Genomic DNA, 25,995 nt, shown 5'->3' with positions numbered 1-25,995 from the left:
TATAGGCTGGGAGGGACTGGCAAAAAATATTTAAAGTGATGAAAGGAAAAACTTACAACCAAAAATAATCTACCTGGCAAGGTTAGCATTCAGAATTTAAGGAGAGATAAGGAGTTTCTCAGAGAGGCAAAAGTTAAAGAAGTTCAATACCAAACTGGTCTTATAAGAAATGTTAAAGGGAATTCTTCAAATTAAAAAGAAAAGGCTATAACTAGAAATAAGAAAATTATAAAAGAAAAAACTCACTTGGTAAAGATCAACTTATAATAAAGATAGTAGATCAACCACCAACATAGCTAGTATGAATGATAAAAGACAGAATCGTTAAACAATCTAGATGTACAATAGTAAGCCAATGGATACACAAAATAACTAGATATAAAATATGTCAAAACATGAAAGGTGTGGGGATGGGAGTAAAATGTAATGTTTTTAGAATCAGCTTGAATTTAAATGACCATCAACTTACAGTAGAATGCTATGTACATAGGATGTTATATATAAACCTCATGGTAACCAAAAACCAAATACCTATAGTGATAAGGAAAAATAGAAGGACAGGAATACAAACAAAACTCAATGAAAAATCATCAAGTCACTAGGGAAGAGAACAAAAGAAGAATGGAACAGAGAAGAACTATGAAGACAGCGAGAAAACAATCAACAAAATGGAAATATCAATCAATAATTACTTTAAATGCAAACAGATTGATACACTGATCAAAAGACATAGGGTGACTGAATGTTTAAAAAAAGCAAGACCCACATATATGCTGCCCACAAGAAACTCATTTCAGATCTAAAGACATACACAGGCTGAAACTGAAGGGACAGGAAAAGATATTTCTACGGAAATGGAATGAAAAGAAACCTAGGGTAGCAATGCAAGTATCACACAAAATAGACTTTAAAGCAAAGACTGTAAAAAGAGACAGAGAAAGGCATTACACAATGATAAAGAAAACAATTCAACAAGAGAATATAACACTTGTAAATATCTATGCACCCAACAGAGGGGCACCTAAATTCATAAAGCAAATATTAACAGACAAAGAGAAGGAAACTGACTGAAATACAATAATTGTAGGAGACTTTAAGACCTTATTCACATCAATGAATAGATCATGCACACAGAAAATCAATAAGGAAACACTGGCTTTAGACAACACATTAAACTAAAAAGACTTAATAGACATATGCAGCATTCCATCCCAAAACAGCAAAACACATTCTTTTCAAGTGTACATAGAACATCCTCCTGGGTAGATCACATGTTATACCACAAAACAAGTCTCAATAAATTTAAGAAGACGGAAATCATATCAAGCATCTTTTCTGACCACAACAGCATGAAACTAGAAATCAATTAAAGAAGAAAAGTATAAAAAAACATGAGCATGTGGAGATTAAAACAACATGCTAATAAACAAACAAGGTCAATGAAGAAATCAAAGAGGACACCAAAAAATACCTTGAGACAAATGAAAATGTAAACAAAACTTTCCAAAATCTATGGGACTCAGCAAAAGCAGTTTCATGAGGGAAGTTTATATAGCAATACAGGGCTTACCTCAAGAAAAAAATCTCAATAAACAATCTAACGTTACACCTAAAAGAATTAGAAAAAGAAGAAGAAAGCCCAAACTTAGTAAAAGGAAGGAAATAATAATGATCAGAATGGAAATAAATGAATAGAGACTAAAAAAACAATAGAAAAGATCAATGAAACTAAGAGCTGGTTCTTTGCAAAGATAAATAAAATTGATAAGCCTTTAGTCAGACTCATTGAAAAAAAAAGACAGAGGTCCCAAACAAAATCAGAAATTATAAAGAATTACAATGAATAGCACAGAAATACAAAGGATCATATGAGATTACTATGAACACTGATATGCCAACAATTAGGACAACCTAAAAAAAAATTGATATGTTCCTAGAAACATACAATCTTCCAAGAATGAATTAAGAAGAAATATAAGATCTGAACAGACCAATTAATAGTAATGAGATTGAATCAGTAATCAAAAAAGATTTCAACAAAAGTCCAATACCCGAGAGCTTCACAGGTGAATTCTACCAAACATTTAAAAAAGAGTTAATACCTATTCTTCTCAAAGTATTCCAATAAACTGAAGAAGAAAGAATGCTTCCAAACTCATTTTACAAGGCCAGCATTACCCTGATACCAAAACCAGACAATGACACCACAAAAAAAGAAAATTACAGGCCAATATTCCTAATGAATATAAATGCAAAAATCCTAAAAAAATGTTAGCAAACTCAACTGAACAATACATCAACAGGATCATACACCATGATCAAGTGGGAATCATTTCAGGGATGCAAGGATGGTTCAATATCTGAAAGATGATCACTGTGATACATCAATTAACAAAAAGGTAAAAAACATATCTCAATAGTTGCAGAAAAATAATTTGACAAAATTCAACATCCATTTATGATAAAAACTTTCAACAAAGTGGGTAAAGAGGGAACAGACTTCAACTTAATAAAGGGCATATTGACAAGCCCACATTTAACATCACTCTAAATGGTAGAAAGTTGGAAGCTTTTTTTCTAGGATCAGGAATAGGACAAGGACATCTACTCTCATGACTTTTATTTAACATAGTATTGGAGGTTCTAGCCACAGCAATCGGACAAGAAGAAGAAACAAAGGCATCCAAAGTGGAAAAGAAAAAGTAAAACTCATTATTTGGAAACAACATAACTATATAGAGAGACCCTAATGACTCCACCAACAACTATTAAAACTAAGAAGTGAATTCAATAAAGTTGTAGGGCACAAAATTCATGTACATAAATCTGTTGTATTTCTATACATTACTAATTAACTGGTGAAAAAGAGAAATTGAGAGAACAATACCATTTATAATTGCATAAAAAAATACCTAGGAATAAATTTAATCAAGGAGGTGAAAACTGTAAGACACTGATGAAAGAAACTGAAGATAACACAAATAAATGGGAAGATATACCAGGACTCATGGATTAGAATAATTAATATTGTTAAAATGTTCATACTACTACCCGAAGTAATTAATAGATTCAGTGCAATCCCTATCAAAATATCACTTTTCACAGAACTAGAACAAATAATCCTAAAATATGTATGGAACCACAAAGACCCTGAAAAGCCACAGCAATCTTGGGAAGGAACAAAACTGAAGGTATCATGCTCCTAGGTATTAAACTACACTACCAAGCTACAATAATCAAATCAGTATGGTATGGACACAAAACCAGGCACACAGAGATGTGGAACAGAATAGAGAGTACAAAAATAAATCCACACTTATATGGTTAGTTTTTCTTTGACAAAGGACGAAAGAAAAAGAGTGGGGAAAAATGGGGAACTACATGCAAATGAATGAAATTTCACCACTTTCTTATACAACACACAAAAATAAACTCAAAATGGATTAACGATTTAAATGTAAGACCTGAAACCATAAAGCTCCTTGGAGAAAATATAGGCAGTAAGCTCTTAGACATCAGTATTAGCAATATTTTCTGGGATCTGTCTACTCAGGGAAGTTCAACAAAAGCTAAAATAAATAAATGAGACTCCATCCAACTAAATAGCTCTTGCACAGTGAAGGAAACCATCAAGAAAAACATATGGCAACCTACTGAATGGGACAAAATACTTAAAATGACGTAAGTGATAAGGGGTTAATAGGCCAAATATATAAAGAATTCACACAATTCAATCAAAAAAAAATTCAGTTGAACAAAGGGCAGAGGTCCTGAATAGACACTTTCCTAAAGACATACAGATGGCCAAGAACACATGAAAAGATGCTCAACATCATTCATCATCAGGAAATGCAAGTCAAAATCACAATAGTACAACACACTTGTCAGAACAGCTATTATCAAAAAGACAAAAAATAACAGGTGTTGGTGATGTGAAGAAAAAACCACTGGTAGGAATGCAAAATGTTAGAGACACTATGGAAAACAATGTGGAGGCTCCTAAATAAAATAAAAAATAGAACAGCAATTCCACTTCTGGGTATTTATCTAAAGAAAACAAAAACACTAATTCAAAAAGATATATGCACCCCGAAGCAATATAAGTGCTCAACAATAGATGAAAGATAATGTGACACACACACACATACAATGGAATATTACTCATTGTATGAAAAAAGAATGAAATCTGACCATGGGACAACATGTATGTGCCTAGAGGGCATTATGCTAAATGAAATAAATGAAATAAATCAGAAACTAAATGGCTATGCTGCGTTTCAGAAACCCTGCTTACCTGGTACCAAAGGGCAAGGCAGTTTTAGTGTTGAGAATTTTAATTGTGAGAATTAAAAGACATAATTTCTTTAAAAAGCACCAGACACAGTAGTTGGTGATGTTGCTCTCACCTTCCTATGTCCGAGAATTGGATTTACTTAAAACAGGAGAAGTAAAAAGCTGGCGTAACTAATTACCTTTGTTTCTAACTCTTAAGAAAGGTTCATGCTTGGTCACAATAATTCTATGCTATTCTTCATAGTTAGACTTGAAAATATGTCTGGCAATATTTCAAATCATGGCTATTTCTCCTTTCTGATCAGGTAACAAACTATTTTCAAAAGAGAAAAGGGATTTAGAAAATGCCTTCAGCTAAGAGACTAATAAGTTATTTCTAGTAAAATAGAATTTTGTGTGTCTGTCTATTTTCTGACGAAGCAATGCTTCTGATTTGTAAGGAACTGCAAAATAAAGAACTGCAGGGTCCCGGTAGCAGCTGGGCCTCCTAAGGTTGAAAGTGGGGTTGCTCTCTCGCCGCCTCGTTTTAGGTCCCTCAGAGCCTACCCACTGCTCTGCAGAAAACAACACCCCATCGCCGACAAGGAAAGTGGAGCAACCCAGGCACACTTTGCCTATCAGCAAAACTACGCATTTGAGACCGACCACAAACCATACAAAACGCCCGTACCAGATGTTCTGAACTCCGGGGCTGAGGACTAGCCGCAGCTATTCCGGATTTTCTCCATCAGCTTGCTGCACCTGGGCGCGGGGGAAGACGTGACGTCGCCACACCTGGCGGCCTCCGGGCGGTGGGGTGGTGAGCGAGAACGCGAGGGGGTGGAGCAGGGAGCGCGAGGTGTTCTCGCGAGATTTCCCGGCTCCGGGGTCCTGCTCCCGGCACCTTCCCGGTCCCTAGCGGGTGTCCGCCTCAGTGTGCGGCGCTGGGATCCAGAACGGTGGGCGCTGACGGAGCAGCGAGAGGCGGGGGCCCGGGCTAGGCCGGCGCTCCGGGTTGGAGCCAGCGGCCGGGAGGAACCAGCAGTTTCCCTCCCGCCCCCCGCGCCCCGCTCCGCGTCGCGGGACCGACCCGAGCTGGGAAACCGCCGTCGGAGCGGGCGAGGGAGGCCCTCCCACCGCAGCTTTGGTGGCGTCCAGGCGCTGGGAGCCGCCGCCCCGCCGCCTCTGCCTCACGGGCTGCGCTGACGGCCCTGGCCGGGGAGCGCCGCGGGCGGATGGGGGCGCCTCTCCGCCCCGCCTGAGCTCAGGAGGGGCAGAGCGGAGCCCTGGGCCCGCCTCCAGCCGCCAGAGCGGCCGCGCAAGCAGCAGGAGGAGGAGCAGCGGGCGCCGGCTTCTCCCTGCGGGAGCCCCCAGCATGGGTAAGAGACCCGAGGGCGCTTCCCGCCGCCGGGCCTGACCCTCTCGGTGCCGGGAGGCGGCTCCCCTCAGGCTCCGCGGGGAGAGGACGGGGGGCGGTCCCTGCGCGGCAGCTCCGCACCCCGCCGCCGCCTCTCCTCGTCCTGCCTGCCACCTTGCTCTCGCGGAGAAATCGGTCGGAGGGCTTGAGGGTGCTTCCTGCGGCGCTCGGCTCCCCAGCCCCTTTCCTGCCCGAGGGAAAGGTGAGGGAATGGGCGGCGGGGCCGCGGGGTCACCTCTGCGCGCCCACTGCCCGGCACACTTAGCTCCTCTCCCCTCCCTTCCCAGCCTCTTCCTTCCTCCTCCCCCATCCGATGGGGGAGGAGGAGGGAAAAACTTGACGAAGTAGCACTTTTAACTTTATCTTCTGGGAGGCTTTGTGTAGATTGACCTTTTAAAGGAAGTGTTTCGTGTTTGGTTTGTTTGTAAGGGCAGTTTTTTTCCCCTGCTGAAACTTGCACGGGATGCCTGAAGGACAGGGAAGTTTTGAGTGTTGACTCAGTTTCTACCTAGGCAAGTGTGTTGGCACTTCAATATTAAATCTCTTCCTGAGGACTGGGTTGGGGTTTCATAGGATTTCATTGTTGGACCCTTTGAGAAACAGTTTCCTGTTTGGAGTTAGACTTCCTTGCTAGAGGAGAGTACAAGGCCTTATATGTTATTTACTGTGAGCTTTACAGTTTTGTTTGGAGCTACAGAAAGTAGAATGTTTTGCAGCCTGGTTTGAAAGGGAATTTTGTCGAGTATTGTAACAATTCTTTTGATAACAACTTTCATTGCGTGCTAAGCACCACCTCCCGCAATCCTTTAAAAACTAAAAGGAGTTTAAAAGAGAGTTGCTTTTTTCGAGAAGAGTGTGCTTCCATAAAGCAAAAATTGGTGGCACTGCAGGGAGTAAGCATGTTCTGTAAGTGTAATCCCAGTTTTGGTTTTCATACAGTAAATCGGGACGTTGTCTCTTCTTATAGTTGGGAAGAGTTGGTACTGCTTCGTATTAACAAACTATTAACGGAAATTAACGAATGGTTTAGACTCAGGGCAAATAGAGTATAAATAGAGCATTGCTGATGTGGCACCTACTGCCCACACATTGTTTTGTGGGAAATATTTTAAGCCTAGTATTTACAGACACTCGCTTAGCTTGTGTTCTCACAGACTTTCTACTTTATGTTCCTCATCTCCCGCTTGCTTTCAGGTAACTTTTGTACACAAAGTGCTCTTAAGCTTTGAAACTGTAAAACCTTCGCTGTTTAGAACTTTGAAATGAATTCCTTTCAAATTTATTAGTTGAGTTTACTGGGTAATTGAGAGTTTATTCCTTTGAGAATCAAAAAATAAAACACTTTAACTACTTTGGGTGAAAGTAATGCTAAAGTTAAATATGCAATTCTTTTTGTGTCTCAAGTAGGATGCAGAATATAATTAAACCTCTTGATGACTGAGGGTATTCATTTGTAACTGTCAGTTACTGTGATTCCTTGTTGGATTGTTGATCAGATTCCTTGCATTTTTTTTTTAAGGATATGTAACAGCCTTTCATTTCCATTTATTACACAACTAAGCCATTAATTTCACACTTCAGGAAAAGCATCTTTTACAGTGTATTAAAGTCATTTAGGAAAATGAGGATCAGAGTCACTTGGGACTTTCAAAAAAATGAAATGAATATAAACACAAAAAGGAAGAAATGTCAACAAATATGGTCAAATATTTCTGTTCATTAGATTCCTTGCATTTTTAAGTCATTTAAATAAATATTTTTCTGCCTTACTTTTTGGATGTACTTATCACCATGATCCATGTCCCCCTTCACCCTTCCTTCTCTAATTTTTGTTAGGTGTGGGCATGATACTCAAATTTGTAATTCTGCATGAGGGAAAAATCAGTAACCCTTCCTTAGTGTGTGTGTGAGATCCTCTCAAGAAAAGTGAATGAGTTTCAATACTTGGGACATTGGACTTAGTGACTTAACTTGCCGAGTTCTGGGTAGGTGAGTTATCAGATTATCTTGGTAAAGTTTGATATTTGCGTACTTTAAATTTACCAACCCAGAAGGGTTTTGAGAGTTGGGGGCATTTGTAGTAGTTTTTGAAAGGTATTTGTCAGATATTTCCATACGAATGTATACTTACATTTATTGTCATGTAATAATTCACATTAAAATTATCAAAATCATTTAAAGGGAGTTTCCTCTTTAATTCAGATCTCATTTGCTTGGTTTTGTTGTCTGAAGTCTTATTTCTTAGGGTTTATGATGATAGCTTAAAATACTTATGATGTTTTATCTTGTTTGCCACAAAATGAAACAAAATCTTTAAATTGTTGTGAAATAACTTGGATACATATTAAGTGATGGTTGCTACATTTAGGTGGTACAGCTCTACACTGGAGCAGCTTACAGTGGAATCCTGGATATTCTCACCTACTATCTGTTGTGACTGAGCACGTTTCTTTATCTCTTTGTCCTTCAGTTTCTTAATATAGAAATGGAGTAAAAATACCAACCTCAGAGGTAGTCAGGAGGACTGAATGAGCTAATGCTTGTAAAGTGCTTTGAGCAGTGCCACTGTTGCTTACTGTAATTATCATTTTCAAATGTTTTCTCCAATTCTTGCATTTACTTGAAAAAAATTCTTGATTTTTGACCTTTGTAGAAGCAGCATGTTGTATTCAAAAGGGCAGTGAAACGGGATAATTTTGTTCCAATGCAGAAATTGAATTTTATGTAATGTGTCCTTAAAAATTATGTAGGAAGATACTTTTTTCAGTATGTGGGATGAGCACTATTAGAGACTAGCTTATTTGAATTTTATGTTAAAATAAAGCACCGTTTTTAGTTTATACATTTGTTAAATGTGAAGGAATGCTTATAAAGAAATTTGAGGCATCCTATGTGAAAGAATTTGTGGAGAGCTTTAGAGAGATAGAAAGACAATACTTATTTTCCTTATTCTGAAAGTACAGATCTACATTTTGGAGCAGAATAAGAAAGCAAATGGCACAAGGTTTTACTATAGGTGAATTTTTATTTTTGAAAACTTAAGTGGATTTTAATGATTACATTTGTTAATTTTAGATTAGGTTATGAACTTTTTTAGTTTAAATTATTTTTTATAAGCTTTTATATGTAACAGGTCAACATGTTTAAACTGTGAGGTAGTTTTAATGTACAGAGCATGCAGTTGGTTTATATGCATTTTTATAATAGAGTGATTTATTTCTTTTACTTGGTTGCACTGTTTGGAGATGATCTTTGTTCCTGCAGATAAATACTTGTAAATGGAAATTGCTATAATGGTTCATCTTTCAGTTTTATGATTTACTTCAATTAAACTAATCTAGAGAATGAAAGGAATAGTAGGAAATTTTTGTTTTGAAGTTGGATTACTAACATCGAATAATCACTTGTATTTCTAAATTATTAAGTACTCATGATCAGATTTTTCTAAGTGTTTTAAACTTTGCATAGTTATAGTTTACCATAAAGTCACATTAGGGGTGAAAATTCGTATTTGTAATATTTTCCTGTAGAAACTAGCTTAAAATTTGCTTATATCTCTCTCAATGAATGGTTTGCAAATTCAAGTGATGTCATGTTAACTTAGTACGATGATCTAAATTTTAAGGTTTAAGATAAAGTTATAAAACATGAAGTACTTCAGGTTCATCCCATATCGCCAATCAGAAATATCTCCAAGTGATTATTTATTCGTAATACAAGTCTGTGGGTGTTTTCCTCCCCTCCTCTCTCTGGAATATTCTCCTTTGTTAAATGTATTTTAAGTATGGCAGATGTTCGCTACTTTATATAAGGAAGTGGTGTGGTGTCAAGGGTTTGAAGATAGGCAAAGAAAAGTGTCATGATTCTTGATTTGAGTGAGAATGGAACAGCTGCAGATCTGCATCCCAGAAAAACTGGTGAAGCAAGTTGTGAAAGGTCTGAAAATTTTCAGTTTGTGTTTAGAGTAGAAGGGGTGAATAAAAGCTAGTATGATGTGATTGCAGTTTAGGTAAATTGGGTAATCGTTAAAATGGAACTGTGACTTGCTTCGTTGTGGTATTCGATATCCAGCTACTAGGCAGATTAATCTCAAGCAGGATTTAGGTCTTTCTAGATAGGTCAGAGGCCAGAACACTGGTTCTTGGAAATCTGGTAGAGGTCCATATCTGCCTGTTGTCAGCCTGTCAGCATGAGTGATACGTGTAGCAAAAGGTATTGTGTAGGTAGAGCAGGCCAACTTGGTGTGGGATGGGATGGTTGGTAGCAGGTACTAGTAGAGGTTCAGACTGGCATCTTGAGGGTAGGGAGGGAATGGCATTTGGTAGTAGGCTTTGAGGACCTAGCCACACAGAAACAAAACTATCTAGACAGGATCTAGATTTTTTTATGAGAGATGCAAGGTAGGTATTTGTTCCTGGGAATAAAAAGGAGCTTGTTAATTGAAATTGTTTAGAGTGAGCCAAGTAATAATAATGTTAAGATGCTGAGCCCTAAGGTATAGATCTTACATGTTTTTGCCTTGGGACTACATTAGTGGGCTCCATTATTAGTTAGTAGCTGGGGGATCTACAAGTGTGATATGAGTGGTCCAGGATACCTCAGGTGAGATGAGATTCTCTAAATGCTAGAAGATACTGCCTGGTATCTTGCACTCCGTCTGTTTAGTTGGTCCCGGGATTTGATGTGTTCTGCTTGTTGCTTTTTCTTTGCTGCCCTTTTTCACCTGAGTTCCTCTTCTTTTAGACCCATTGCAAAACAGATTTCAAAGTTCAGCATAACCCTTCTGTTTCAGAAACAAACACACAGTCCTTTACAATGTTGAGTTGTCTTAACTGCCAATGTAATAAGCGGGCAAGGAAGGAATAAGAAACTTGAAAGTACTATATTGTTGGCCCGTTGGTTTCTCTAGAGGGAAGTTAGGCTATTTATTAGACCTTCTTTTTTTATTTTTGTAGATTGTACCTGTCCTTTTCAGTCCTCCCTCGCATTACTCCTCCCTCATTCCCCAAACTTTCTGAATTGATATCTAGCTGAAAATATCAACCTAGTGTCAGGTATGAGTGTTATGGGCTCTTTTTACCTAGAACCTACTGATAACAGTCCTTTGCAATTCCTCCAGTAGACTTTCATTTTCCTAATCTTTCAAATTTTGTATACTTTATTAAACTTCCCTTCATGATTCTATTGTGTTTGTCAACTAATTTACAAAATAGAGATGATGAGCATAGGATCCTTAATTCTAGTGTCTTAGTGCCTCTAAGGCTTAGGTTCTTTTTGATGACTTAATATCCAGGTAATTCCAAAAGAGTGACTGTGTGGCATCTAACCACTAGGAGTTTCTAGTAGAAAAATGTTTCAAGTGTGGTAACAGTGACAAATAGTTACCACCAATTAAGAGAAAGGTTCTATCACAAGGTCACATCATCAAGGAAAGGAGTTTTAAATGAGAGATTGATCAAGAAGTATTTGCCTTAATGTGAGGAATGTGATTAATGCCATGATTAATTGTCATAACACAATTATGACAAATATGTTTTGATTCCTTAAGTAATTTATAGTAGTTTTATACGTTGGGCACATTACTAAAATCACCTAGATAAAAAAAAAGTATCCCACTGCTCCCTGGAGATTTTGATTTGCTCCTGCCTTTCCTCGACTCCAGTTGTTGGTGAGTGTGGAGTTTATGTTGGAATGGCTTACTTTGTGGTGAGAGGAAAAAGACTTAACATGATAAGAACAGAACTTCACATATGAATTACTAGAAATTCCAAACAAGAAAGGGAATGTAGTACATTAAGAAGATGTATTCCAGTATTAGAAATGTTAAAATATAATAGGAGAAACACAAGGAAGACCAGAATATAGATTCCTGCATTGGAAGGCAAGTATGATTTTTTGTTAGTTTTTTGTTAGTTTGTCCAGTGACATAGTAAATACTTGGCAGTAGCTAGCACACTTTTTTCTCTCTTCTTCACACTGGGTCTTCAGAGTGAAGCATGTCTTCATTTGAAATGATATCTTTAAGATATTAAAACTTTTTAACTGTAGTATCTATTAGTGCCCCAGAGGGCCAGAAATTTACCTAACAATGAAACTGACTTTATAAGCATGTAGTGCTAGAGTATGTATTTATCATGATTATTGTAATAATCAGTGCCAAATTTTTTGTTTTGGATTATAAGTGTAGAAATTAATATATTTGCAAAATTGAGACCATATAGTCTAGGCCAGGGTGTAATGTTTTAAGGGAACATATTAAAGTTGGTTTTTCTGTTGTATACTCTTCTCATGATTTTTCCCATTATTTATGTGAGAAGCTAACTTTTAATTTATTTTGCAATGTGTTCTACTAATATCAAAGTTTTGTATTAGACTTTAAGTAAAATTCCTGCTCTGCTGTAGCAGGTTGCATTCTGATGAGCGTTTTGCCTTGCGTGTATGTACCTACATGTGCATGTGTGCATGCTGTTAGGTGAAGACTACATTTTTTTTTTTTTTTGAGAGGGCATCTCTCATATTTATTGATCAAATGGTTGTTAACAACAATAAAATTCTGTATAGGGGGGTCAATGCTCAATGTACAATCATTAATCCATCTCAAGCCTAACTCTTGTCAGTCTCCAATCTTCTGAAGCATAACGAACAAGTTCTTACATGGTGAACGAATTCTTACATAGTGAATAAATTCTTACATGGTGAACAGTACAAGGGCATTCATCACAGAAACTTTCGGTTTTGATCACGCATTATGAACTATAAACAATCAGGTCAAATATGAATATTCATTTGATTTTTATACTTGATTTATATGTTGATCCCACATTTCTCCCTTTATTATTATTATTATTTTTATTTTTAATAAAATGCTGAAGTGGTAGGTAGATGCAAGATAAAGGTAGAAAACATAGTTTAGTGTTGTAGGAGAGCAATTGTAGATGATCAGGTGTGTGCCTGTAGACTATGTGTTAATCCAAGCTAGACAAGGGCAATAAACCATCCACGGATGCAGAAGATTTCTCTCAAAGCAGGGGGGATGAGGTTCTGAGCCTCACCTCTGTTGATCCCCAATTTCTCACCTGATGACCCCCCTGCGACTGTGCCTGTCTTAGGTTGTTCCTCCCTTGAGGAATCTTACCCGTCTCTGGCTAACCAGTCATTTTCCGGGGCCATACAGGGAAATGTAAAGTTGGTAAGTGAGAGAGAAGCCATACTGTTTGAAAAGGTTAGCTTTTTACTTCTTTGCAGATTTATGCCCTGTGGCTTCTATGCCCAGCACTTGTCTCGAGGTATCTTTACCACCTGGAGGAATTATGATACTCGGTAACTTCGATATGAGGCATGAATTCTATTTAAGGGTTGTAGTTAGGAAGGAAGAAGAAAAGCTATAGAGGTAGCATATGGAAGAAAACATGGGAGGATTGATTATTTCTTTGACATATCATCTTTTTTTTTTTCTTTTTTGAGAGGGCATCTCTCATATTTATTGATCAAATGGTTGTTAACAACAATAAAATTCAGTATAGGGGGGTCAATGCTCAATGTACAATCATTAATCCATCTCAAGCCTAATTCTCGTCAGTCTCCAATCTTCTGAAGCATAATGAACAAGTTCTTACATGGTGAACGAATTCTTTTTTTTTTTTTTTTTTTTTTGGTTGTTCTGATTATATGCTTTTTTTTTTTTTTTTTTTTTTTTTGAGAGGGCATCTCTCATATTTATTGATCAAATGGTTGTTAACAACAATAAAATTCAGTATAGGGGGGTCAATGCTCAATGTACAATCATTAATCCATCTCAAGCCTAATTCTCGTCAGTCTCCAATCTTCTGAAGCTTAACGAACAAGTTCTTACATGGTGAACGAATTCTTACAGAGTGAATAAATTCTTACATGGTGAACAGTACAAGGGCATTCATCACAGAAACTTTCGGTTTTGATCATGCAATATGACCTATAAACCATCAGGTCAAATATGAATATTCATTTGATTTTTGTACTTGATTTATATGTTGATCCCACATTTCTCCTATTATTATTATTATTTTTATTTTTAATAAAATGCTGAAGTGGTAGGTAGATGCAAGATAAAGGTAGAAAACATAGTTTAGTGCTGTAAGAAGGCAAATGTAGATGATCAGATGATCAGGTGTGTGCCTATGGACTAAGTATTAATCCAGGCTAGACAAGGGCAGCAAGACATCCACGGATGCAGAAGATTTCTCTCAAAGCAGGGGGGGTGAGGTTCTGAGCCTCACCTCTGTTGATCCCCAAATTCTCACCTGATGGCCCCCCTGCGACTGTGCCTGTCTTAGGTTGTTCCTCCCTTGAGGAATCTTACCCGTCTCTGGCTAACCAGTCATCTTCCGGGGCCATACAGGGAAATGTAAAGTTGGTAAGTGAGAGAGAAGCCATATTGTTTGCAAAGGTTAGCTTTTTACTTCTTTGCAGATTTACGCCCTGTGGCTTCTATGCCCAGCACTTGTCTCGAGGTATCTTTACCACCTGGAGGAATTATGATACTCGGTAAATTCGATATGAGGCACGAATTCTATTTAAGGTTTGTAATTAGGAAGGAAGAAGAAAAGCTATAGATGTAGCATATGAAGGAAACTTGGGAGGATTGATTATTTCTTTGACATATCTTCTTGTATAGTACCTTAAGTATGTATAGGTTTTAAACTACTAACTAATTTGCACACACATATTAACATAATAGGAATACGGTGACATAAACAAAGCAAATCTATAATTACCAGCCATCTCCAGTGAAGCCAAGAAAACCATTTAGGCACCCTAGGCATTTGTGAAAATTTATCTATGATATGATGGATATTTTCCAACTGTACTTGAACCATCAGACAAATTAAAGCAGCCCATTTCTGGGATCTGTTCACATCCCATATGTTCTTTTAACCATAGATAGTCTATAGTCATGAGATTTTGGGGTGCTACAACTTGCACCCCTCCCAACTCCTGGTTGAGTTCCAACAGTACAGATCCAGTCAAATTCGTTGTCTCACTGTATGCACATGCCAGCCTAGACATCTCCCTACTCATTCCAATGGCAAGTCCAGGAGACGGTGGGCTGGATGCAGCCACAACCGCAGCATCATCCAGATCCCTGTGGAGGCTTTTTGATGATCTTCCCCCGGCACAAGTCCTCCAGAGAGTGCTGATGCCGGAAGCTCCTCCTCATATCGTATCTTAGTTCATTTTCTGGGTATCCAAGCTAGGCCTTGATCTTCTGCATAGAAACAAACAGACCCTTTGCCCACACTTTGACATGCCCTCTATACCACTGTGCAGAACTCATTGGAGGTCAGCACACAGGGACTGCTTTTTTGTTTTTTTTATTAAGAGAAAGGAATATTATCAGAAAAGAGTGCCTCCATAGCTGATCATCTGACACCCTTTAAGTGATCAATATTAAGGATATTTAAAGCATGCGTTGATCTTTGATTTGCCAATAGTTTTATCCTATCAAGGAGTAATCCCCCTTTTCTTTCTTTCTTTCTTTTTTTTTTTTTTTTTAATTTTTAATCTACACTTACATGAAGAATACTATGTTTACTATGCTCTCCCCTATATCAGGTCCCCCCTAACAACCACATTACGGTTACTGTCCATCAGCTTAGCAAAATGTTGTAGAGTCACTACTTGTCCTCTCTGTGTTGTGCAGCCCACCCTCCCCTTTCTCCCTCCCCCCCATGCATGCTAATCTTAATACCCCCTTTCTTCTTCCCCTCCCTTATCCCTCCCTGCCCACCCATCCTCCCCAGTTCCTTTCCCTTTGGTACCTGTTAGTCCATTTTTGGGTTCTGTAATTCCGCTGCTGTTTTGTTCCTTCAGTTTTTCCTTTGTTCCTATACTCCTCAGATGAGTGAAATCATTTGGTATTTCTCTTTCTCCGCTTGGCTTATTTCACTGAGCATAATACTCTCCAGCTCCATCCATGTTGCTGCAAATGGTTGGATTTTTCCACTTCTTATGGCTGAGTAGTATTCCATTGTGTATATGTACCATATCTTCTTTATCCATTCATCTACCGATGGACATTTAGGTTGCTTCCAATTCTTTGCTATTGTAAATAGTGCTGCGATAAACATAGGGGTGCAACTGTCTCTCTCAAACTTGATTGCTGCGTTCTTAGGGTAAATTCCTAGGAGTGGAATTCCTGGGTCAAATGGTAGGTCTGTTTTGAGCATTTTGATGAACCTCCAAACTGCTTTCCACAATGGTTGAACTAATTTACATTCCCACCAGCAGTGTAGGAGGGTTCCCCTTTCTCCACAGCCTCGCCAACATTTGTTGTTGTTTGTCTTTTGGATGGCAGCTATCCTTACTGGTGTGAGGTGATACCTCATTGTAGTTTTAATTTGCATTTCTCTGAAAATTAGCGATGTGGAGCATCTTTTCATGTGTCTCTTGGCCATCTGTATTTCTTTTTTAGAGAACTGTCTGTTCAGTTCCTCTGCCCATTTTTTAATTGGGTTATTTGTTTTTTGTTTGTTGAGGCGTGTGAGCTCTTTATATATTCTGGACTCAAGCCTTTATCGGGTCTGTCATTTTCAAATATATTCTCCCATACTGTAGGGTTCCTTTTTGTTCTATTGATGGTGTCTTTCACTGTACAGAAGCTTTTCAGCTTAATGTAGTCCCACTTGCTCATTTTTGCTGTAGTTTTCCTTGCCCAGGGAGATAGGTTCAAGAAGAGGTCACTCATGTTTATGTCTAACAGGTTTTTGCCTATGTTATTTTCCAAGAGTTTAATGGTTTCATGACTTACATTCAGGTCTTTGAACCATTTTGAGTTTACCTTTGTATATGGGGTTAGACAATGGTCCAGTTTCATTCTCCTACATGTAGCTGTCCAGTTTTGCCAACACCATCTGTTGAAGAGACTGTCATTTTGCCATTGTATGTCCTTGGCTCCTTTATCAATTATTAATTGACTATATTTGTTTGGGTTAATGTCTGGAGTCTCTAGTCTGTTCTACTGGTCTGTGGCTCTGTTCTTGTGCCAGTACCAAATTGTCTTGATTACTATGGCTTTGTAGTAGAGTTTGAAGTTGGGGAGTGAGATCCCCCCTACTTTATTCTTCTTTTTCAGGATTGCTTTGGCTATTTGGGGTCTTTGGTGTTTCCATATGAATTTTTGAATTATTTTTTCCAATTCATTGAAGAATGTTGCTGGTAATTTGAGAGGGATTGCATCAAATCTGTATATTGCTTTGGGCAGGATGGCCATTTTGACGATATTAATTCTTCCTAGCCATGAGCACGGGATTAGTTTCCATTTATTAGTGTCCCCTTTAATTTCTCTTATGAGTGACTTGTAGTTTTGAGAGCATAAGTCTTTCACTTCTTTGGTTAGGTTTATTCCTAAGTATTTTATTCTTTTTGATGCAATGGTGAATGGAATTGTTTTCCTGATTTCTCTTTCTATTGATTCATTGTTAGTGTATAGGAAAGCTACAGATTTCTGTGTGTTAATTTTGTATCCTGCAACTTTGCTGTATTCTGATATCAGTTCTAGTAGTTTTGGAGTGGAGTCTTTAGGGTTTTTTATGTACAGTATCATATCATCTGCAAATAGTGACAGTTTAACTTCTTCTTTACCAATCTGGATTCCTTGTATTTCTTTGTTTTGTCTGATTGCCGTGGCTAGGACCTCCAGTACTATGTTAAATAACAGTGGGGAGAGTGGGCATCCCTGTCTGGTTCCCGATCTCAGAGGAAATGCTTTCAGCTTCTCGCTGTTCAGTATAATGCTGGCTGTGGGTTTATCATATATGGCCTTTATTATGTTGAGGTACTTGCCCTCTATACCCATTTTGCTGAGAGTTTTTATCATGAATGGATGTTGAATTTTGTCAAATGCTTTTTCAGCATCTATGGAGATGGTCATGTGGTTTTTGTCTTTCTTTTTGTTGATGTGGTGGATGATGTTAATGGATTTTCGAATGTTGTACCATCCTTGCATCCCTGGGATGAATCCTACTTGGTCATGGTGTATGATCCTTTTGGTATACTGTTGAATTCTGTTTGCTAATATTTTATTGAGTATTTTTGCATCTACATTCATCAGGGATATTGGTCTGTAACTTTCTTTTTTGGTGGGGTCTTTGCCTGGTTTTGGTATTAGGGTGATATTGGCTTCATAGAATGAGTTTGGGAGTATTCCCTCTTCTTCTATTTTTTGGAACACTTTAAGGAGAATGGGTATTATGTCTTCTCTGTGTGTCTGATAAAATTCCGAGGTAAATCCGTCCGGCCCTGGGGTTTTGTTCTTAGGTAGTTTTTTGATTACCGTTTCAATTTCTTCGCTCATAATTGGTTTGTTTAACTTTTGTGTTTATTTCTTGGTCAGTCTTGGGAGTTTGTATTTTTCTAGGAAGTTGTCCATTTCTTCTAGGTTTTCCAGCTTGTTGGCATATAGGTTTTCATAGTAGTCTTTAATAATTCTTTGTATTTCTGTGGAGTCTGTCATGATTTTTCCATTCTCATTTCTGATTATGTTGATTTGTGTTGATTCTCTTTTTCTCTTAATAAGATGGGCTAGAGGCTTATCTATTTTGTTTATTCTCTCAAAGAACCAGCTCTTGGTTTCGTTGATTTTTGCTATTGTTTTATTCTTCTCAATTTTGTTTATTTCTTCTCTGATCTTTATTATGTCCCTCCTTCTGCTAACTTTAGGCCTCATTTGTTCTTTTTTTTCCAGTTTTGATAATTGTGATATTAGACTATTCATTTGGGATTGTTCTTCCTTCTTCAAGTGTGCCTGGATTGCTATATACTTTCCTCTTAAGACTGCTTTCGCTGCGTCCCACAGAAGTTGGGGCTTAGTGTTGTTGTTGTCATTTGTTTCTATATATTCCTTGATCTCTATTTTGATTTGTTCATTGATCCATTGATTATTTAGTAGCATGTTGTTAAGCCTCCATGTGTTTGTGAGCCTTTTTGTTTTCTTTGTAGAATTTATTTCTACTTTTATACCTTTGTGGTCTGAAAAATTGGTTGGTAGAATTTCAATATTTTGGAGTTTACTGAGGCTCTTTTTGTGAGCTAGTGTGTGGTCTATTCTGGAGAATGTTCCATGTGCACTTGAGAAGAATGTATATCCTGTTGCTTTTGGATGTAGAGTTATATAGATGTCTATTAGGTCCATCTGTTCTACTGTGTTGTTCAGTGCCTGTGTGTCCTTACTTATTTTCTGCCCAGTGGATCTATCCTTTGGGGTGAGTGGTGTGTTGAAGTCTCCTAAAATGAATGCCCTGCAGTCTATTTCCCTCTTTAGTTCTGTTAGTATTTGCTTCACATATTCTGGTGCTCCTATATTGGGTGCATATATATTTAGAATGGTTATATCCTCTTGTTGGACTGAGCCCCCTATCATTATGTAGTATCCTTCATTATCTCTTGTTACTTTCTTTGTTTTGAAGTCTATTTTGTCTGATAGTAGTACTGCAACCCCTGCCTTCTTCTCACTGTTGTTTGCCTGAAATATGTTTTTCCATCCCTTGACTTTCAGTCTGTGCTTGTCTTTGGGTTTAAGGTGAGTTTCTTGTAAGCAGCATATAGATGGGTCTTGCTTTTTTATCCATTCTATTACTCTATGTCTTTTGATTGGTGCATTAAGTCCATTTACATTTAGGGTGACTATTGAGAGATATGTACTTATTGCCATTGCAGGCTTTAGATTTGTGGTTACCAAAGGTTCAAGGTTAGCCTCTTTAGTATCTTACTGCCTAACTTAGCTCGCTTATTGAGCTGTTATATACACTGTCTGGAGATTCTTTTCTTCTCTCCCTTCTTATTCCTCCTCCTCCCTTCTTCATATGTTGTGTGTTTTGTTCTGTGCTCTTTTTAGGAGTGCTCCCATCTAGAGCAGTCCCTGTAGGATGCCCTGTAGAGGTGGTTTGTGGGAAGCAAAGTCCCTTAGCTTTTGCTTGTCTGGGAATTGTTTAATCCCGCCATCATATTTAAATGATAGTCGTGCTGGATACAGTATCCTTGGTTCAAGGCCCTTCTGTTTCATTGCATTAAGTATATCATGCCATTCTCTTCTGGCCTGTAGGGTTTCTGTCGAGAAGTCTGATGTTAGCCTGATGGGTTTTCCTTTATAGGTGACCTTTTTCTCTCTAGCTGCCTTTAAAACTCTTTCCTTGTCCTTGATCCTTGCCATTTTAATTACTATGTGTCTTGGTGTTGTCCTCTTTGGATCCTTTGTGTTGGGGGTTCTGTGTAATTCCATGGTCTGTTCGAGTATTTCCTCCCCCTGTTTGGCGAAGTTTTCAGCAGTTATTTCTTCAAAGAGACTTTCTATCCCTTTTCCTCCTTCTTCTGGTACCGCTATAATACGAATATTATTCCTTTTGGTTTGGTCACATAGTTCTCTTAGTGTTGTTTCATTCCTGGAGATCCTTTTATCTCTCTCTGTGTCAGCTTCTATACGTTCCTGCTCTCTGGCTTTTTTTCCTTCAATGGACTCTTGTATCTTATCCATTCTGCTTATAAATCCTTCCAGGGATTGTTTCACTTCTGTGGTCTCCTTCCTGACATCTGTGATCTCCCTCCGGAGTTCATCCCATTGCTCTTGCATTTTTCTCTGCATCTCATCCCATTGCTCTTGCATTTTTCTCTGCATCTCTGTCAGCATGTTCATGATTTTTATTTTGAATTCTTTTTCAGGAGGACTGGTTAGGTCTGTCTCCTTCTCAGGTGTTGTCTCTGTGATCTTTGTCTGCCTGTAGTTTTGCCTTTTCATGGTGATAGAGATAGTTTGCAGAGCTGGTACGAGTGACCGCTGGAGGAGCTTCCCTTCTTGTTGGTTTGTGGCCTTCCTCTCCTGGGAGAATAGGGACCTCTAGTGTCTTGTGCGTGTCAGCTGTGCGCAGACAGGGCTTCTACTACCTGCCCGTTTGCTGTGGAGTTTATCTCCGCTGTTGCTGTGGGCGTGGCCTGGCTGGGGCTGCTCCTCCAAAGTGGTGGAGCCCGTTTTGAGGGGGAGCGGCCGGGAGGCTATTTTTCTCCGTAAGGGTCCTCTGTGCTCCCTGTTGTCCAGGGGGTTAGAGTGCCCAGAGATCCCCAGATTCCCTGCCTCTGGTCTGTGTCCTGTCCTGCCCCTTTAAGACTTCCAAAAAGCACTCTCCAAATGAAAACAACAACAGCAACAATGAGAGAGGGAACAGAAAAAAAAAAGGAAGAAACACGTGATTTTTTTTTTTTTTTCCCTCAGACGCTGGTCCCAGGCACCTGCTCACTGGTCCTGCTGCCGTACCTCCCTAGCACCGGGGTCTCTGTCCCTTCAAGGCTTCCAAAAAGCACCCGCCCCCAAGTCCCGCAGGGAAAAACGTGGGATATTCTTTGTCTTCAGGCGCCGATCCCAGGCACCTGCTCACTGGTCCCGCAGGGAAAAACGTGGGATATTCTTTGTCCTCAGGCACCGGTCCCAGGCACCCGCTCACCGGTCCTGCTTCTCTGCCTCCCTAGCACCAGGGTCCCTGTCCCTTTAAGGCTTCCAAAACGCACTTCCCAAAAAGATTTAAAAAAAGGGGAAAAAATGCCCGATTTCCCCCTTCCTCAGGCGCTCGTCTCAGGCATCCGCCCTCCAGTCCCGCAGGGAAAAACACGGGATAGTCTTTGTCCTTAGACGCTGGTCCCAGGCACCCGCTCACCAGTCCCACTACCCTGCCTCCCTAGCACCGATGTCCCTGTCCCTTTAAAGCTTCCAAAAGGCACTTGCCAAAAAGAGAAAAAAAAGGGGAAAAGTGCACGATTTCCTCTGTCCTCAGGCGCTGGTCTCAGGCACCCGCCCACCGGTCCCATAGGGAAAAACACACGGTAATCTTTGTACTCAGGCGCTGGTCCCAGGCACTCCCTCACTGGTCCCGCTGCCCTGCCTCTGTAGCAATGGGGTCCTTGTCCCTTAAAGGCTTCCAAAAAGCACTCGCCAAAAAGAGAAAAAAAAAGGGGAAAAACGCGCGATTTCCTCTGTCCTCAGACGTCGGTCTCAGGCACCCGCCCACCGGTCCCGTAGGGAAAAACACGCAATCTTTGTCCTCAGCCGCCGGTACCAGGCACCGCTCACCGGTCTCGCCGCCCTGCCTCCTTTGCAACGGGGTCCCTGTCCCTTTAAGGCTTCCAAAAAGCACTTGCCAAAAAAAAAAAAAAAAAAAAAAGAACCGCTCCGGTTGCTTTCCACCCGCCGGGGGGAGGGGCACTCGGGTCCCGCCGGGCCGGGGCTTGTATCTTACCCCCTTCACAAGGCACTGGGTTCTTGCATGTGTGGATGTGGTCTGGATGTTGTCCTGTGTCCTCTGGTCTCTATTTTAGGAAGAGTTTTGTTTGTTATATTTTCATAGCTCTATGTTTTTTTGGGAGGATATTTCCACTGCTCTACTCACGCCGCCATCTTGGCTCCTAGCCGAAGACTACATTTTTTATTATAATTAGGCCACTGTTATCAAACAGCTTATGAAGGACTTAAAAAAATTACCTTTATGGTAAAAATAAATCTGTTTAGAGTTCAGAATTTTCGGAATGAACATCAAGTGGAAATGTAGAGGCTACCTTTTAAGTCTGAGGTTAACCCCTTTTTCATGGAATTTCCTAAATTTGTTACATTCTTTATATTGTAGACAAACCAGTTGAACTTAGAAGCTCATAGTTTAAAGCCTAAAAAAACCAACTCCTTTGTTATTTTCATTTCGTATGTAAATGACCTTACTTGGTAAGTTCTTTGATGCCAAAGACCACAGTATTCTATTGTTTTAAAAAATTGTTTAACACTCTTAATAACCAGAAGAAAATTGGGAGCCTAGTATGTAAGTACTAAGTCTATGATTCAGTAATTTAGTTTGGAGTAACTGGGTAGAGGGTGCCACTCTAATAATAAAAATTTTTCTTCCTTAGCCAGGCTAACAAAATGTTGCCTAATGGAGCTACTGTTTGAAGTTGGTGAAGGAGGTCCAACTTTCTTTTTAGAAATAAACACTTTAACCCTTTCTGTATGACCCTTAAGTCCCTGTAGTAGAGAATCAGTTATCTGGGATAGTAAGCATATGGTTGCCTATTCCGTGTGTATTAACATTGATGTTACATGTTTCTAGTTAAAGGGAAAATTACGTGTTTTGCAGGTGGAAAGACATTTCTGTGTATGAGTCTCCAATTTATCATATTGTACAAATTTAGTAATAAAGGCTTAATTTCCTTAAAAATTTGTTTAAAATAATTTTGACAGTATTGAACTGTGAAATATACCATCTTTATGGGGGTATTGTGAAGCAAGTATACGTATGTTCTTTGTGACATACTAAATTGATAAATTACATATATAACTTGAAATTTTCTAGTAGCCATGTTAGATAAAAAGGTACAGGTGAAATTAATTTTAATATTTGGATATGTGGATTAAAAAATACATTATTTCAACATCTGTTTAATATAAAAAGTTATATGAGGTTGTTTACATTTTTTTCTGTCTTTGAAAACTGATGTGTAGTTTATATCTCATTTTGGACTACCTGCAGCTCAGTTGCTCAGTACTCATGTGTGATTTACAGTGGTTACCAGCTGGAGAGTGCAGTGTGAGATTGTAAATCTTGCAGGTCTGTTGTGAATCTGAGAGTATATATGAAAATATTTTAGAAGTATTGTGCAACTGTAAACTATTAGGTAAGGAATTGTACTATTTTAGGTTTTATTAATGATAAATAAAACATTTTTTATCTGATTAATTCTGTATTAAACATTTAGTGATAATTTATTGTAATTAAATTAAGTATATTTTACATGGAAAAAAATGCTCAGTTTGGTGGATTGCATGTAATTGGCCTGAAGTTTTTTTCTCTGTTTTCTAAGCAAAATGTGTTTTTTTGGCACTTAGCTTACTGGTATATTAGAGAATTAAAGCTTCTGAATAACATTTTGATTGTTACTTGATAATATAATTTGGCCTTAGCACTGAGAGCTGTTTTTTCATTTTATAATGCTCAATTTAATAGATAAAATTTAAGAATGGTATTTCACAAATAAAGTTATTGACCAAGAGCACAAAAGGAAAACACAAATAATTATTGGGAATATAAAAAGTTCTGTCAGTTTTAAACATGTAAAATTTGGATGGACTTTGTGATGTCATTTTTCTGGATAAAGGGTCTATATTATTCTGTATTTTCAGTGAGGTCTGTGATACCAAAAAAGTTCTAAAGGACTGTTAAATAGTACGTGATTTCTTTTTCACATTCTAACATTTCTAGTTCTTTTTAGTTAGTCATATCCCACACTGTTTTTTCCCAGAATAATAATTATATCTTCTCAGTTAATACTTTGTTTTAAATTAGACAAATATTTCTTGAGGTTTTCATATACATTAATACAAACAGAACCACCCAAATAAAAAGGTGTGCAAGATCCTTGCAGTCCAGTTCCTTAATTATTAGTGGGGAGATTGCAGTATATTGTGTTAGATGTTAAGATTTAGTGAATATTTATTAGATACTTCTGTTAAGGCATAGTTTTAAGCTCTTTACAGGCATTTCATTTAATTCTCATAGAAAGTCTGTATTTTTGGATACTGTTATTTTTCTCATTTTACACATCAGGAAATAAGCACATAAGTACAGTAAATAGTATTACTAAATCTAGGCAACCCTATTCCAGCGCCTTATACTTTTAACCACTGTAAAATGTGGAGTGAATTTCTAACTCTTCTCCTGAGAGGTGTCATTTGGGTTACAGATGGTAGGCATCCCAGCCCTACTTAAAAAAATACAAAAACTATTAGGTCTACATTGTAACTGGCTTTGTAATTTCCATATTTCCTATGTTTATTGTTTGTCTTACCCTATTAGAATATAAATTGGAGGAGTGTAGAGAGCTTTTTTCCCCTTAAATCTATCCAGGTACCTAGAACCAGTGCCTTCCAGTAGCAGCCACTCACGTATTTGCTAAATGAGCATTCAGTATGATTATACGTGTGTTGAAATAAGAATTTAAAAATTTAGGCAATATGCTAAATTTCAGTATCACAAATAACCTTTGAATACATAACTATATGTCAGGCACTGTGTTGGGGCTTGGGAATACAAAGGTGATTAAAGCATGGTGCCCTGCTCTTAACACTGGCCAGATAATATTTACTGGTAATTTAAATCTAATACTTTTTTGATTATACAAATTTAGATTATTGTTTTTGTATGCATGCATTTATTTTTGGTGGATGCTTAGAAACAAGTTCAAATGATTACTTCAAATACTTTCATGATTCTAATTCTGATAGGGTCTTGCAGTTGTCTGTACAACTTGACTGTTTTAAACACTTTAAAGTCTATGACTGTTTTAAACACTTTAAAGTCTGTTTAGAAAGCAAGTGAAGTTGTCTTTTATAGCAACTTCCAATATTTTTGTAAGCTTAAAAATTGTTTTTAGTTGGTACTTGGCTGATTATATTAGCAGTTCGGGAATGCTTACCTACAATGCTATTTTTTTATTTAGCGTTTAATCTCCATAAGAGCATTCTGGGGTAAAACACCATTCCCATTCTTCAGATTCAGGAATTGAAGTTAGAAAGATTGTGATTCAATGGAGGGCCAGAGACAGGATGTGGAGAAGGCAGGATCAACCTTGCATTGGTCTTACTTCAAAGCATGTCTTCTTCATTATTTCTTAAAAGATTTTGGGAAAGGGGGAGAAAGTTGAGCTAAACAGAGCAAGTAATATGAATGGAAATGATATCTTAACATGTTTAAAAATAAAGAAATTTAAATATTTATCACCTAAAAATTGTGGTTTGGTATTAGAAATTGTCCATGTATTTGGGTAACTATATTCTCTTAAAAGAGTTTTAACATCTCTTAACTGTTACACACTGGTTTTTTACTTATCTGTCCAGTAGGTTCTTGTAGGAGTTTTTTCGCTGAGTTCTATAAAACTTCATGACAAATATTTACATGGAGTTTTAAAAAATTAGGTATGAAATGTACTTAGAACTAATTCTAGAGATTTTTCAAAGTTACTGGGAATAAAAATCTGAATGAGAAACAATTGAATTTCCAACTTGTTTGCTCTTTAGATGGATTTTGTGTTTGTTGTTTTTAGGATTTACTATTTTGGGAGGAGGCATTAATCACATTTGCATGGCAATTTGCTTTGGACTAAATGCTAATTTTGCCCCAAAGATTGTTTTTTCTGGGTCAAAGCTTGAAGTTAAGATCTCATGCTAGGAGTGTTTACTAGTACCAGATGGATTCAATTCACACAGACACACACACAAAGGCTAAATTTTATTGAATGCTACTTTAGAA

The 25,995-nt window shown here is 38.1% G+C and overlaps 1 protein-coding gene across 4 annotated transcripts in view; it reads left to right on the top strand.

Moving 5' to 3' along the window:
- The first annotated feature begins 5,138 nt into the window (after window positions 1–5,138).
- CD2AP (CD2 associated protein) overlaps window positions 5,139–25,995 on the top strand; it is a 162,378-nt gene continuing 141,521 nt past the window's right edge. For 2 of the 4 annotated variants that reach the window (XM_073224610.1, XM_073224609.1), the window contains exon 1: window positions 5,139–5,651. In XM_073224610.1, coding sequence (XP_073080711.1) covers window positions 5,648–5,651 — 4 coding nt within the window. In that variant the 5' untranslated portion in view covers window positions 5,139–5,647. The other 2 variants (XM_073224612.1, XM_073224611.1) reach the window with 2 other exon arrangements.

The sequence above is a fragment of the Manis javanica genome, chromosome 16 (genome assembly GCF_040802235.1).
Source record: "Manis javanica isolate MJ-LG chromosome 16, MJ_LKY, whole genome shotgun sequence".
Lineage (NCBI taxonomy): Eukaryota > Metazoa > Chordata > Mammalia > Pholidota > Manidae > Manis > Manis javanica.
Note: the sequence above shows the minus strand (reverse complement) of the source record. Positions and strands in the feature narration are given on the sequence as shown.